Consider the following 15,318-nt stretch of genomic DNA (forward strand, 5'->3'; position numbering starts at 1 on the left):
AAAAACTGCTATTAAATTGAACTTCTTAAGATGAGGAAACAATTTACCTTTCAGAAAAGGAAAGTTATACAAGTTGCACTGTGGCCAAGCCAAAAGCCAATTAAAAGAGTGAAGGTAAGATCTAAAGGGTAGAGTTGCTCCTAGTTTTGGTGGAAATTGTGGAGTGACATGCAAGGAGTGTTGAGACAGAAGAGAATTGTTTTACTGAGCCTTCCTCTACTCAAGAATGACGTGTAAGTTCTTCTATCACATGCTGAAAAAATAAAACTAAAAATGGTCATAACCAATCTGAGGTGTGTGTGTAAGCCTCCACATGTGATAAGCATGAATACAGAACTAGTTGTAGATGCACATTTTGAGTTGATTTATAGTTACATATAGTTGTACAGAGGGCCACTTTCAGTCTAGCTCATGAACTTCTGAGTAACTTCAGAGAGTTTGCACTGCAAAGTTTGCTTAAAGGTGTCTGTTGGCAAACTAGGCAAGGAATTGAATCCAAGTCTGGAGTTATTTTAAATACATTATTGATTGTTCTGTGAAATTTGATTAACTCTCTGGAGTCTGCAGAAATCTCATTTTATATTAACAAGGATTTTTTTGTAAAATATGTAACTTGGTCTGTCAGTGTCCCAGTCAGCGTGCTCATTTTTTTTACAGTAAAATTAATTTTTATTGCAATTTTATAGTAATTTCATATAGAACCCCTCTCTTTTCAGCATGCATTTGATTTTGGTAAAATGATGCGAATGGATAAATTTTGTCAGGGGTGAAATTGAAGATCTTGGTGAGCAGAACAGGAGGTTTTGATAGAAGCCACAAAAAGCAACAAGTCTTGCTGTATATGTATTTGTTGGTCATTTCTATAACTGGGATTTTTATACCTGATGGGCTTGAACAGTCTGGCTGTAGAAAATGAGGTTGTGGATGTTTTATTATTTCCAGTTTTTCTGAAGCCATCAGAACCAAACCTCATAATTTTGACGTTGCATTCAGAGCACAATTCTTATGCAAGGTCTGACTTTTTGTGGCCAAACTAAGAACACAAACACTGGAAACTTGCTCTGTTCAGATGTTTTAAATATTTTAAAATACTATTTCTTAAAGAGCTCTGTTGGCTTGAGTTGGAATAGTCTTAAGGCAAACAATCAGGAAGTGAAGTGCCCAGGCTTCTACTCTTTTTTGCTACAAACCCCTCAGCTTCAATTTTCCATATTAAAACAACTTCCAGAGTCTGAGAGTGTTTACAATAGTTCATTGGTTAATAAAATTCTATTTAGAAGATGCTTTATCTCTAAAGATGATAGATGTACTGTTGCAGGGACACTAGTCTCATTGACTAGTGACAAATGCTTGCCTGTTCTCAGAATTACTACATGGCTGGAACTGTAGCAATTGAGACATTCTACAAGGGGTCATTTTCATCAATATCAAATTCTGCTTTAGGTAGGTTTCAATAATGTATGTTATATGTAGTTGCTTACTTCTTTGATTTAAAAAACAGAAGGAAGATTAAAAAAGGTACCATTTGAAACTAGAACACTGTAGAATGTATTTTGGCACACTTCAGATGAAGAAACCTAGTGCTTAGGGCAAATAAGCAGTGCACTGGTATGTAAAAGGAAACTTTGGATGTAAGTGTGTCATTGTATTCTGAATCATTTGTGTTAACATTTATAAATTTAGATCTGAAAAGAACAGCACTTCTGGACAGCTAACAAAATGGCTAGACATGTAATAGGCAATTGCCAAATAACAAGCACCACAATAATAGAATTCTAAAGTTAAAAAATGAATGTTTATTTAAATCACAACTTGTGTTACAGAAAATTTCTGTTACCATTTCTGTTACCATTTCATCAGTGAGGATATGTTGTAATTGATGTATGTATTGGATGGGTAGTTGAATTTTTCTTCAGGCATTTTTTTTTTAATAAGTAGTTCATACTTCGTTTAAATTTTTAGTTACTGAACGAAAGGCATTTAATAAGGACACTACAGTCAAATAATTTATTTTTATTCCTGTAGCTTTAAGGCAATGCAGCATAAACACTGTTTTGATGCAGTGTTCTTGAATTCTTTGAAGAAAGCAGTACCCTAGCTCCATGCTGGACAAATGACAATGGATTTCCTCTTGCTCTTTTTTTTGTTTTGTAGTGTAAGGTTATTTAAAAAACAAAAGGTTCAGTTGCATTTAGGTCAGTTATTAAAATATTGTTGGTCATTTCCTTTGACAGAACATTTCTATTGTGTTATACCAATGTTATTAGGAGGAAAGGTTATTCCCACTTGTCTGGCTGATATCAGTACATACTGGCATATTACATCCTCAGGCTTTCTGGAAATGCTTTATTTGAGCAGCAGCTTGGGAACAGGAAATTTAAGGTTATACACAGTCTGGTTTCAGACTGCATGATGCACAATGTGTTTCCTAGAAGATGCTGTCTACCTGTAGAATTGGATAAGGTTAGATGGGTTCAAACTCAGAATAAAATTTTACCAACTGTAGATGGCAGACAAGTTAGAAGAAGGCTTTCAGTCACCCTGAAAGGTGACTGAAAATGGATTTGAGGAATTTACTTGAACTGTATTAGTATCTCATGCATTCACCAATTACTCTAAAATAGTTTACCTTTTAAGATACAGCAATGGTAGTATTTCTACCTAATAGGTGTAGTTAATGTGTAGAAGGAAAAAAAAAAAAAAAGTACTTCAGTCCATGGTCAAGTGTGGAATCTGTAACATTATGGAAGCTTCTAAAAGCAGAGGTTCAAAGGCAGTATCTTAGTCACACTGGGCAGCCCTTTCTACCAGAATCATGGTGAGCAGAAGCAGTACAGTGTAATCCTGTAACTATTCATGGAACTGTTCCTTCATCCATGTCAAACAAACCAAATCATGATCAGCAGTTATGTCCTGTTGTGTTTCTTGAGCTGAGCCTGTTGCACTTGGTTGAACCTGTAAATTATATGAACATCAGGTGTGTTTCAAATCTGTATTCTAGAGGTAAGTGTTCCCTTAAGTGCTCTGTCCACACTCTTAAAATGATAAGGTTTTCTTTCTTTATCAAAGTAAGAAGAACATCTGTGTTTCTAAAGAATGTGAGCTTCACCTTCCAGAACTGTCTCTCCCAACTGTGTTAACGTGTGACAGAAATGTACATTTTTCACTGTAATGCCCAGAATGAGTGGTGTGTAGACAGTTAATGCAGCACCACAAGCCACAGTAATTAAAAAATTATGAATCATGTTACTGAAAGTCATGACAGTGGTCTAAAAATAATGTTTATAAAATAGAAAGGTTTGTGTTTCTAAATTGTATTTTTTTCTGTACATAGTTAGTGCATATAGAGATTTCTTTGCCTATGTGGTATCTATGAAATGAAGAGTGAAGGAGGTACATAGAACGTAGCTGAGTTTCTTAAAATCCATCCCCTTCAAGAATGGGGACTTCAAGAAAAACATATAAGATACAAAATAAAATAGCCTTAGCAAACACTATTGATTTTTTTTTTTCTCAAAAAGAGAAATATGTTCGAGAAGGAAATATTTCTTGTTGCTTTCACTGATAAATTAGACTTGTATGTTTTAAGTGATCATGTTGGAAAAAGATAAATTAATTTTGATAAAATCCTAATATATGACTTCAGAAGGAAACAAATACAAAGTTACTGAAATAAAAATCCTTCAAGTATCATTTAAGCCATCATACATATATACTGAAGTCTGTAGAAAGCCATTCCAAAGGGATATATCATGAACTACAGTCATCAGAGATCATAAAAAATTGAAGTCTTTGCAACAGAAGTATCCACTTACTTAGGTGATATTAGGCCACGAGGAGGTTGTACACATTAGCTGTATAAGGCCACAAGTAGATTTCATTGTAGAGCTGGAGGTGTGGTGCCTGGTGAACACCTGATTAACTTTTCTATTGGCTTTTGCAAAGTATCAGAGTATAAAATTTATGCACAAGCTCTCTATTCTCAGGTCAGAAATATGGAGTCTTACCTTGCTAAGATCCTCTATTTCAGCTTGAGCCTTTTGGAAATCTCTCCATAGAATCAAAAATAGCTGAGGTTGGAAAGAACCTTTGGAGACCATCCAGTCCATCCCTCCTGCCTGGGCAGGGTCAGATTGAGCAGATTGTCCAGGACCTTGTGCAGTAGGGTTTTGAGTATTTCCAAGGATGGAAACTCCACAACCTCTCTGTGCAGCCTGCTCACTCTATTTATTAATTTTGCTTTTACATAAAATAGCTTTACAAGCTTTTTAGGTGGTGCATTTTAGGGCATGTTTTTTATCCAGCTTTATTAATTTACTTAACCTGGGTTAAGAATACTAGGTTTGAACACAAGGCAGTCTTAAGATAGTTACTTCAAAGTACAGAAATATTTTCTGACTTTTCATTGTAGAAAATGTTGCATGCCAAAGCAGTTTTTCCACTGAGGAGGTAAAAAAGGGCTAATACTTTTTTTGTCGTTGCCAAAGAATGTAAATTATGCATGTAGCTTGTACATGAAATGTCTGCAATTTCCTGGACAAAAGTATCATAAGGAAAAGCTTTTTCACTGTGGGGGTGACACTGGAACAAGCTGCCCAGTGAGGCTGTGGAGTCTCCTCTGGAGAAATTCAAAACCTGCGTGGAGGTGTTCCTGTACTCTAGGTGATCCTGCTCTGGCAGGGGTAGTGGACTCGATCTTTCTAGGTCCCTTCCAACCCCTGACATTTTGTGATCCTGTGGTCCGTACCATCTGTAACTACTTTGAGATCAGATAATGATTTGTAATTTCATTTGAAGCTACTATATTTCTCCTTAGTTCTGAAATACAGACATCTTTGCCATTTCTAAGGATATGAATGTCAACTATACAATAGTTTGTGGTCACGTGTCTTGTGCTTTAGAAAAATACAGAATGGTTTTGCTTATATTCACATATAACCAAAACTCACATGACTCTTAACGTGTCCCTGAGCTTGTATCGAAAAGACCTGTTGAGAACCTAAGTACAAAGGGTATGGACTTCTGCATCAGAACATGTCCTGTCATAGAATCATAGAATTGGCTGGGTTGGAAGGGACCTCAGAGATCATCAAGTCCGAAGTTCTGATCTGGGTTAACCAGATGTAGGCATGAAAAAGTAATCATGTGTAGGTATAGGCTGGAATACAGAAAACCTTCCTGTGTTCCAAGTGTGAACTGAATAAAGCTTAGTGTGCATGGAAGACTGGTCTAAGCCAATGTTTGAGTAGTTAAACTGAGAGATAACATTGCTAGTTGCTACTGGCACAGTTATCTTAATTTTATGAAGATTTTTATTTCTGTTAGCTGTTTTATTTCTTGATAAGCAACCAACTTCTAATAAAAAAACATCTGCCAGGCAAATTGAAGAGACTTCATGGATGGCATTTGTGTCAAGGTAACTAGTGAAGTGACAGTCAACATGAAGTAAAGCACAAGAATGAGGCAACAGAAGAGAGTCCATTTGCTCTCTCACTGTCAATTCTATATTTAGTATTTGAATATTGGAGCAGAGTAGTTTCTGTACTTGGTGTTAATTTGGCATATTCTTTTGGCTCACTGCTTTTTGAGTCAGGTACTGTGCAGGATTGGACTTACTGATCCCTCTATGTGTCCTATCCGTTTTAATTTTCTTAATTCAAACTTTTCAAGTTCTCAGATATGGCAGTATAATTTTAGGGAGTAATGGAATTTGGATCTCTTTATGCTTGGCAATAGCCCTGTTACGAGTTTTCTGATAGGTCCCTCTATGGACTTATGGACTTCCATTTGCCGTTAAGGTGTGCTTTTGCTGTCTGACCTGGTTTGCTTCCAAAGCATAATACAACCTTTGGATTTAAGATTATTATTTAGCTTCTTCACAAAGCTTCCACATGCTTATTGCCTCTGGTATCAGTATGGGAGGAGCAGTGCTTGTCTTAATTGCTGTGAACAATTTTTGTCTCTGTTCTTTCCTGATTTAACAGAATTTAGCTGCTTGGAATCCTTCAAACCCTGAATGCCTCCTGCTTGTTGTGAAAGAGCTTGTGCAGCAGTATCACCAATTTCAGTGCAGCCGATTACGGGAGAGCTCTCGTCTCATGTTTGAATATCAAACTTTACTGGAAGAACCCCAGTATGGAGAAAACATGGAAATCTATGCTGGCAAGAAAAACAACTGGGTAAGAATATTTATGCTGAAATACATTCATTGGTCCTTTCATTTTAATCAATACATTTCTTGTCTTGAAAGCTTGAATTGTTTCTGTGGATCTCCATGCTTTATGTTTCCAATGAAGGAAACTTCTCTTTGACTCCAGCTCACTTTCTCTCTGTTTTGTACATTGCACTCATTCCACTACCTTGACTGAAGCAGATTTCCAGGTGAGTAGCTGTCTTTCAACTGATGTTAATTCATCTGGTTTATACATTTAAAACTTTGAAACCAGTTGAAAAGTCTGTGCAATATTTACAGAACACAATGCAATCCTATGTGGAAGTTGTGATTTAGCTCTGAAGTTTTGAGAGGCAGAATAACAGTGTTGGTATGACACCCTGCCCTGAAAAGTCAGCTTGCTTAGGCATAGGATATTTTAGGGTGTGGTTCCACATTATGATCAAGTTGATATAAGCTGGTTGGGGTTGGATAGGTGAATACCATGGTCAGGACTACTCCCTACCCATCCAGAACACTTTTGGACCTAATACATTACAAAATAACCTTTAATGAATGACATAAAAGATCTATACTGTAAGTGCTTACTTACTTCCACATCTTAGAGCAGCTGATATTTTGATCAGAGGCCACTCATCAGTGGTAATTCCAATTTGTCAGACTTGGTATTTTACCAGAAATAAATTTTATGGCAAATGTTTTATGGCATCTTTTCTGAAGTGAAGTCCAGACAAGGAACACTGTCTGTAATGTCTATTTCTGAATAAAAAACAAGTGCCCTGACTGTCATCAGACCTATCTTCATTTTATACATACACAAGAAGTCAATATTTTTTCTTCACACAGTAGAAATACAGCATCAGAACGTTGACATCCATCCTCACAAGCAGGATCATCAGGAAGGGTTTCAGAACCTGCCTTCAGTGTAATGTGTGCTCACTTCTTGTTGCGTAGTGTTTCTGTGTGCAACTGTTTTGCTTCTGTTGTATGACATCCAGCAACAAGTTTTAAAGACAATTCTGAGCTAGTTGTCAGCAAGGTGGATTACAACCTAACATACAAACCCTTCTGTGAAGTGAGGTACCTGGCAAGGTACTGCTGGAAAGGTTTTTGTTGCATTCATGATACTGTTTTTCCTTGTTGTCCTGGTGTTGGTCTGGGAGTACAAATCCTGAATATTGACATAGCTTTGATTTGTCCCCTTGCCTGTTAAAATGAAGTATTGTTTTTAAAAGAATTGTATGTCACCACATAACTAAGCTTTGCTATCTTGTCTCAATATGTCCTGGTTTTTTGTACATAACTGATAATGTTTCATGGTTTTTTACTACTAAGTCAACATTATAGATACTCCTGCTGTATGGTTACTTTATGGAATTAAAAAATAAGGGTGACAAAAAACTAATATCAAGGAAATCAGGCAAGCATTTGTTTTTCAAAAAGAACGAACTTCATTGCTTCATAACCAGGTGGATAAAGTCTGGTTTTGAGGAAGTGCATGAAACAGAAAGGAAATCCTTTCCATTTCCTTTGCATACAGTTTATGCATAAGAAAGAGGAATGCGTAGGGGGTGCTTGGCAAATTTTCAGTAAAGGGTTGTCTAGGTGTTAAGAATCAAATAGTTTTGAAAACAAATTATAAAAAACCTTCTACTTCAGTTCTTTTATCTGTGTTAATGTATATTTATAAGAGGACACTTTTTATACATTCTCACCTTACTTGAGGCAAATTCTCTTACGTATACCTGTAGTGTTTGGGAAGATTTCTCTTTTGTATATATGCTCTTAGAAATTCGTTAAGTTTTTAGCTTGCTCTCAGACAGCAGGTCTTGCCAGACCTTAGTCTGGAAATTGCTACAACCAAAATTCAATCTGTATTTAGGGCCTAACAAAGTAGAGTCTGATTTTTGTCATGCACATTGTTGTATTCTGACTACTTTTTTGCTGTTTCCTTGCTGGCAACAATGTTTTATGTTTTTTAATGTGTTTTCTCATATAACGTGATCACGTCGATAAGCCTGTGATTTTTTTTTTTTTTTTTTTTTCCTCTTCAGTAATTCAATTGAGAAATGATGTTTTAAATCTCAACCGTTCTGTTTGGTATGAGCTCTTACACATTTTTCTGGTTAATATTTTATTCTAGGAATGTTCTAGTTGTGGTTTCCTTTAAAATACCAGGTCTCACTAGTGTTACCTTTTTTCCACAGACTGGAGAATTCTCAGCTCGCTTCCTCTTGAAGTTGCCTGTAGATTTCAGCAATATTCCTACATACCTTCTCAAGGTAAAATGAATGTCTTAAGGTGACATTTTTTGTGAGACAGTATGAATTACTGAAATGTTCTAAGTAACTGTTTTGCCTTTCCTGCCCTTCTCGTCTCCAAGAGTTTGAAAGTCCACTTCTAAAGCTGATTTGGAAACATGATGTTAACTTTAAAATTATGTTAATTTTTAAAAATCAGATTTTTTTTTAAGCTGTCCATGTCTTTTATTTCTCTCTTTTTTTTTTTTTTTTTTTTTAAATGAGGCTTTTGACATAAATAAGTATTTGATTTTGTGCAACAAAGTAGGAGTTGATTTTCTGTCATATCTGCCAGTTATGTTGGCTTCAATGCTATCTACTAGGTTATGGCACATGATAGAGCATCTATTGATGCAGTGGAAATAATACTGTGAAAGGTGGAAGAGCTGTAGGTAATTGAAGGCTGTTACTGTGTTAACAGCTTATGTTTAACTGCAGACTTGAACATGTTTTAATTTATAGTGTGCAGTAGCTTCTCTGTAATGATTTGCAAAGTTAAAACCTGTGTTATATTTTCTGTGCCATCTTTTTTGATGTTTAGTTAATAGCACTTGTATTAAAACCTGGTTAAATATTTGAAGACCATTAGTTTTGCCTCATTAATCACTCATAGTAGCCTAATTATCTGTTATATTTTCTGAAATTTTTATTGATGTCACTACATAATCACAATACAAGTATGACTGTAAAGCTTTGCATAGTAAACCAATATTCAGGTTAGAGGATGTGACCTGTGAGAACAGTCTGTACTGTTAACAAAATCATTGGAGTTGTTGAGAATACACTCCAGAACTGTAAGATCTTACTCTGTCAAATTCGTAGTGAAGGTGGTAAAGAGTTTTCTCCTTTCCCTATAAAAAAATAAAAATTTGAAGGTGTCAAAAAAATTGGGTTGGGATAGACTGGAGAGTCAGATTTATTACCAGGTTATTTTGAAGATATCCACTACTCTGAATTTCCAATTCTATTCAAATGTGTGTGCATTTTAAGGAAAATAGTTCAGTATATGAAGAGGGAGAATGATTGAAAGAGCAATGCAGAGTCTCTTCCATTAGTTAATGTTAAATTAAATAATTCCTTTATTTAATGTTAAATTTATTTAGTCTTCTGCAATTATTATTTATTTAGAAACATAATGCCAATTATTATTTATTTAGAAACATAATGCCAATTATTATTTATTTAGAAACATAATGCCCTTTTGATGGCTGCAAAAAAAACCAAAGTTTTTTTTGGTATATTCTTTCACATTTGAAAGAAAAAACATCATCCTTTATTTTTCAAGGTAAAGAACTTTTAAAAAGAAATGTTTACACTGAAAAAAGTACATTTAGGAACAAACACCCTTTAGTTATTTTTTTCCTTTACAAGGTTACACTTTAATACAAGGGTTTTGAATTGAATGTGGACCTTCATATCCAATTTTACATTGTTTTCTAATGGAAATCCATTTGACATAAATGAAAATTTTAAGTGTTGACAGAACTGCAGAATCAAGTTGGTGGCTCAGGCTACTACAAGGTTCATTACTGTTGTTCATTAAAGTTGTCCTAATTGACAGGAACATAGCTTTGGCTCAGGAAATTGTTACATCAGTATCTCTTTTATATACTGTTATACTTTCTCTTTTTTTCAGTTGAATTTTTAGTCAGCATATTCATATTGGCTTAAATTGTTTTCTGGTGCTTGCAACTTTTAAAATTTTAATTGTAGTATTTTGTAAATGGAGTATTAACTGTACCTACTGGTTTTAAGAGTCATTGTCTAGTTCATATTTGTGCCTCTATAGATTCATTATTCCTGTGGCACACATTGTGAGTGATAGACTTGGCATCTAAAATACCTCATTCAAATTTTGTTTCATTGTTTGTAGTTTTGGTAAACTTATGGGTACATGCGTTATCATAGTGGTAATTCATTAAATACATCCCACTCAGCTATTTGTAAATTCTGCTGGATTATGTGACTGTAGTACAACTGCACAGTATGAGTGACCTTTTGAATAAGTTGCTAGTGATGCAATTGAAAATATGACATTTAGGTATTTTTCTTTTATTTCATGGGGTTTTTTTTAGCTTTTGGCTAAGTAAGATGTGCCCTAATTAGCACCACCTGCTTGTATCTTGTTTTTAAAGTATCAATTTTCTACACTTATGTATCTGCTTGTTGTGTCCTAGTGAATAGTTAATATCTGAACAAATTTATCTGTCAAGGGGCTTTGAGCAACCTGGTGTCCAGTGGGAGGTGTTGCTGCCCATGCAGGGGGCTTGGAACTAGATGATCTTTAAGGTCTCTTCCAGTCAAAACCATTCTGTGATTCTATAATGCTGTGACCAGCAGCCTTTCAAGGAAATATGCAAAGCAGACCTAGTTTCTTTTTGTAGATTAAAAAATAATCTTTAAAACTCTTCTACTGAAGAGCTTTTTTGTGATGACCATTGCATTTAGTGCTTATCTTTCAGAACTGAAACAAATAACAGACATTGTCTAGACACATTGCCAGGGGCCAAACAGTTGTGTGTAAGGTTGTCAATGGCAAAGGTTTATCCACAAGTTCAAATTGGAAGATAACATATTTGTTTTTCTTTACTGTGATTTCATCATTTGGAAGTCTGTTAAAAGAATCCAGTGCAACTTTTGTTTACGACATAAACCAAATTCCAAATACTGTGAAAAGACTGCAATACCTCTGTATGTTTCTGTAACCAGCTATAGTACATAACAAACAGAATTTAAATATGCAGGGTCAAATGAGGCTTTTTTTTCAGGTTAGTTTCTTTATTATTGTAATTTAGCAGTTTGATAAATTCGGCTGCATTTAGAGTTTGTATAAATATGCTTGTATAAAAAGTAGAACTTCTGCTGTCTTAAGAATTTGAGCTAAGTATTTTGGAAAAGTAAAATATTTTCTTTTGCTTTTAAACCTAATTTAATTTTGTTGGTAGCTGGCTTACTAAAACCTGATGTGTAGGGTCTTAAGGTTACCAAGTTAATGGCAAGAAGAATAGAGTCCAGATCCGATTTGATCTTTTTACATGAGATTGTTTTTGTCTGTGCTGGGCTGCTGACTCACAAAAGAGCATAGAGCACTATGCAGTAAATAATATTTTACTATTTTCCCACAATGTATATATGTTTTCTATATTGGGTAGAATAATGAACCATCATAGGAAGCTTGTCATGTCTATGATGCAGCTGTCATTTTACCTCTTTTACAACTAAGAAAACGGGCAATTCATAAGACTTGTAGGTAGTCCTGAAATAATGCAATACTTAAACCATGCTTTCCAAATACATGGATTGCTATTAATCTTGTACTGCTTAGGACTAACAGAGGCATAAAATAAACTTCCTGAGTTGTATTCCATAAGGTATTCATTACCCTCAGATATAGGTAAGCATTTGGAGCCAATAGTTTAAATTTTAAAAGTAGATGTCAGTATGATATTCACTAGATGACTTATTGTACCAGCCTTAAATTACTTAAACAGAATATTGAATCACCAAAGATTGTCTAGGTTTCTACTGTTAACAGTTTAAAGGCAAACTTTATAACATGCAATTATAATGAGCCATTGAGATTTTAGATTAGAAATGGGTCTGTGCAAGTTAGTACTGGCAATCTTCGAAACAGAGCAGTTTGTAGTAGCTGAAGCCAGTAAATTTTACAGTCTAGAGGCCCTGAAAATAAATGTAAACTTTGTGTGAAAGACATATATCAAGAAAAGATGTCAGATAATGATGTAATTTATTGGAAGATTTTGTTATTAAGATCTGTCAACTGGAACAGCTCATTCTGCACAGCTGATGATTTTTATAGGTTATGATCGTAATATGAATCATAATCTCCAATCAACTGTATTTCTGATGATAGTGATATTGAAACATTTTTAGTTTTATAATAGCAGAGAAGAGGAACATCACATCTACTAGTAAATTAAGTCTGTAGTAGTCTTCTCAGTTTCTGTGAATTTCTCTTTCATTTGTTATTCTGCGGTAGAGTGGAAATAGAGTTTTTTCATTAATTAAAAAAAAAAGTTAAGAACAGCTTCTGAAATTTGAAAACCTTTTTGCATCTGCTGGGAAGATTTATAGACACGTTATGGTGCGTGACTCGGTTCAGATTTACTGCCTTGTTAGGGCTTGTAATTTGTACTATTGCTTTACATTTGCATTCTATGTATTGCATAGGAAGAATGGAATTCAATAGCCATAAAAATAATTGCAGGCTATTACATAATGATGATGCTCGTTTTGTCTGTCGTGGTCCACCCATAGTATGTAGAAAAAGCAGTGTACAATGGTCTTAAAATGGGAAAAGGATCTTGGATACATTTAAAAAAAAATCTGCAGTTTCCCATTGCTAGTTCTTGAAAGGAAAAATATTTGAGACATTGAGTGTAGAATATGAGCATAGCAGTCGTCTGTAAAATTCATTAGCCATCAAATCTGCATTTTCAGATACACAATTAAATAGACCATGGTGGTAGGGTATTAAGAGGGATATTTCAGTGCTGAGCCCACAGCCTCTTTCAGTTATTAGGTATCTTCCATACTCTCATATTTTGATATTTTAGATTCCATTTTGTATGCAAAAGTGCCAGTTATTTACTGTTACAGTTATGGGGCTGGTTTAGTGCTTTGTTGTTGTTTTGGGTTTTTTTCTTCCAGCTTTCATATTACTGGATTATGTCTACATTCTTAAGAATAGTTCTAACATGAATGTATGTCTAAGTGAGGACTTCATATGATTCTTAGTCATTCTTGGTTTGGATTCTGTGATTAGCCCTGATAACTTTTTTCTGTTAAATACACCAAATTGGCTGGCAGTCTTGAAAGAGTGTTCATGGGTGCTTTTTTTTTTAAAGATGTATCTGAAAAATAACTGTTCAGCCAAGTGTTTTACACTGCTTACTTTTGTTTAGTTTTGTAGGTTTAAAGGTTTAAGCAAAAAATATTAAAAAAGCAAGAAAACCAGCTTTACTGTTAAACCAGTTACTCTCAGCTGTAAACATGCTGAGGCTGGATGATCCATCACATTTATTTTTATCTTATTGATACTGACAATGTCATTGATCGTAAGATCATGAAACATGAATAATATCATGATGATAATATCATGAAACAGTATAATGAAAAGTTAAGAAAACCCCAAACAACAGACAAGCACAACTACCTAGGGTATTCTGCCCCTTTGCTTACATGTTACCAAAAGAATGCACAGCATTTTCTCCACTAAATGCTAACTAATAATGTGCTGTGTTTCTATCAAGCTTTCCATGTCTGTAGTACTGTATTTACGAAAGTGGTTGCTTATTTACATAAGGTGTATTTTGGTATTTTCTGAATTGGAAGGAGACATTAGATGGAGAAGGTAAAAGGAGAGACTGCCTTGTCCAGCAGCATCTCAGACAGTAAAAGAAAGATAAATAAAACTTAGACCTGTTGACTGTCTATTTCCATTTTAATGATTTAAGTGCTCATGCTTGAACTTGTATGTCTTTTATGTGCTGGGACCTGTAATCATTGCAAGCAGCACGTCCCTGGGAGAGATGGAACAGTGGGGAGGAGCATTAATTTGGCTTCATTGGGTGCAATTAGGTGCACTCATTAGGTCTTAAGAGGTTGCCAGGACATCAAAATTTGGGCAAGAAGATGCCCGTGAATGAAATGCTGGCTTCCAACTACATAATGAATTCTGTGGAGTGCACATATGATATTTAAGCATACCCACATAATGTAGATAGGAAGTATTTCTGCTGAAGGAAAATAGTGAAATAGAGCTAAACTAATAATGCTGTTCCAATTCTTGCCATTGTTATTTAAATTACTTGCTCCTTGTAATTAGCTTTAGCAATGAACTACTGAAATAAGTACCTTATTAATATATTTTAACATGTTTATATATTTTGAAGTATCACTTATTCTGTGTTTTACTGTAACATTTTTTCTGCTGGTCTAGAAATATGTTAGACAAATATGACATGTCTTGACTAAAGCTGATGACTGACTGATGGTACGTAAATAATGAGCTACTCATTTGCAAGAACCCTGAGGATAATGTGTTGGTTAACAAAGAATAAACATGCTCATTCTAAATTATTATTTTCATTGTTTAGCATTTATAGTGTGTGTCCTAGATAAAATCATTAATTCTATCTCATTTCACCTAGACTCATGTCTTTAAGTAATAAATCTTATTTAATTTTCATCTTACTGTTGTTAAGTGATTAGATTAGCTCTCGAAATGTAGGTCAAATTATACACAGGTTACCATTTTGACATTCATATAGGTATTGTTTATTTTTATCTACATATCATAGGTGAAAATAGTAATTGAGCATCTCGCCAGTTCTTACTTAATAAATTGTTCACAGCATTTGTGTCACATGGCAAAAGCCCTCTGTTTTTCAGACAGGACTTGAAGCATGGAGGAACTAGTTGTATCCAAATTTATACTGGAATTTTGAGCCATGAGTAGAGAGCTTGTCCAAGGTTTTAACCGGAATGGTGTTTTTCTACTCCCCTCTCTTTCTATAATCTTTGAAATTCATCACAGTTACAATGAGCTGTCATTCAGGGCCAGTGCATTTTGGCACATTTTTCTTGAAGGATAAGCAAGCTACCTCTGTAAGCTGGGAGGGTTGTGTGACTTCAGAGTTGTTGGAGATTTTTCTCATAGGTCATTTTGCCACGGATAGATTTTTATGTTGTCCCTCCTTAAAATTCTTTAATGTTGATCTTAGTTATCATGGACACCTCTTAATGTTTGGACAATAACTTATGAGTCAATGTAACTTACAAGTCACCTTTTCCAATGAAAAACTGGATGGTGTGTTTCTTTTG

General features: G+C 34.8%; 1 protein-coding gene across 3 annotated transcripts in view; it reads left to right on the forward strand.

Annotated features, from left to right (window-relative positions):
• BABAM2 (BRISC and BRCA1 A complex member 2) overlaps window positions 1-15,318 on the forward strand; it is a 162,526-nt gene that overhangs the window by 48,750 nt on the left and 98,458 nt on the right. For all 3 annotated transcript variants that reach the window (XM_071739394.1, XM_071739393.1, XM_071739395.1), the window contains exons 5-6: window positions 5,985-6,179; window positions 8,380-8,454. In XM_071739394.1, coding sequence (XP_071595495.1) covers window positions 5,985-6,179; window positions 8,380-8,454 — 270 coding nt within the window. The remainder of the gene's footprint in view (window positions 1-5,984; window positions 6,180-8,379; window positions 8,455-15,318) is intronic.

The sequence above is a fragment of the Heliangelus exortis genome, chromosome 3, assembly GCF_036169615.1.
Source record: "Heliangelus exortis chromosome 3, bHelExo1.hap1, whole genome shotgun sequence".
NCBI classification, from domain to species: Eukaryota; Metazoa; Chordata; class Aves; order Apodiformes; family Trochilidae; genus Heliangelus; species Heliangelus exortis.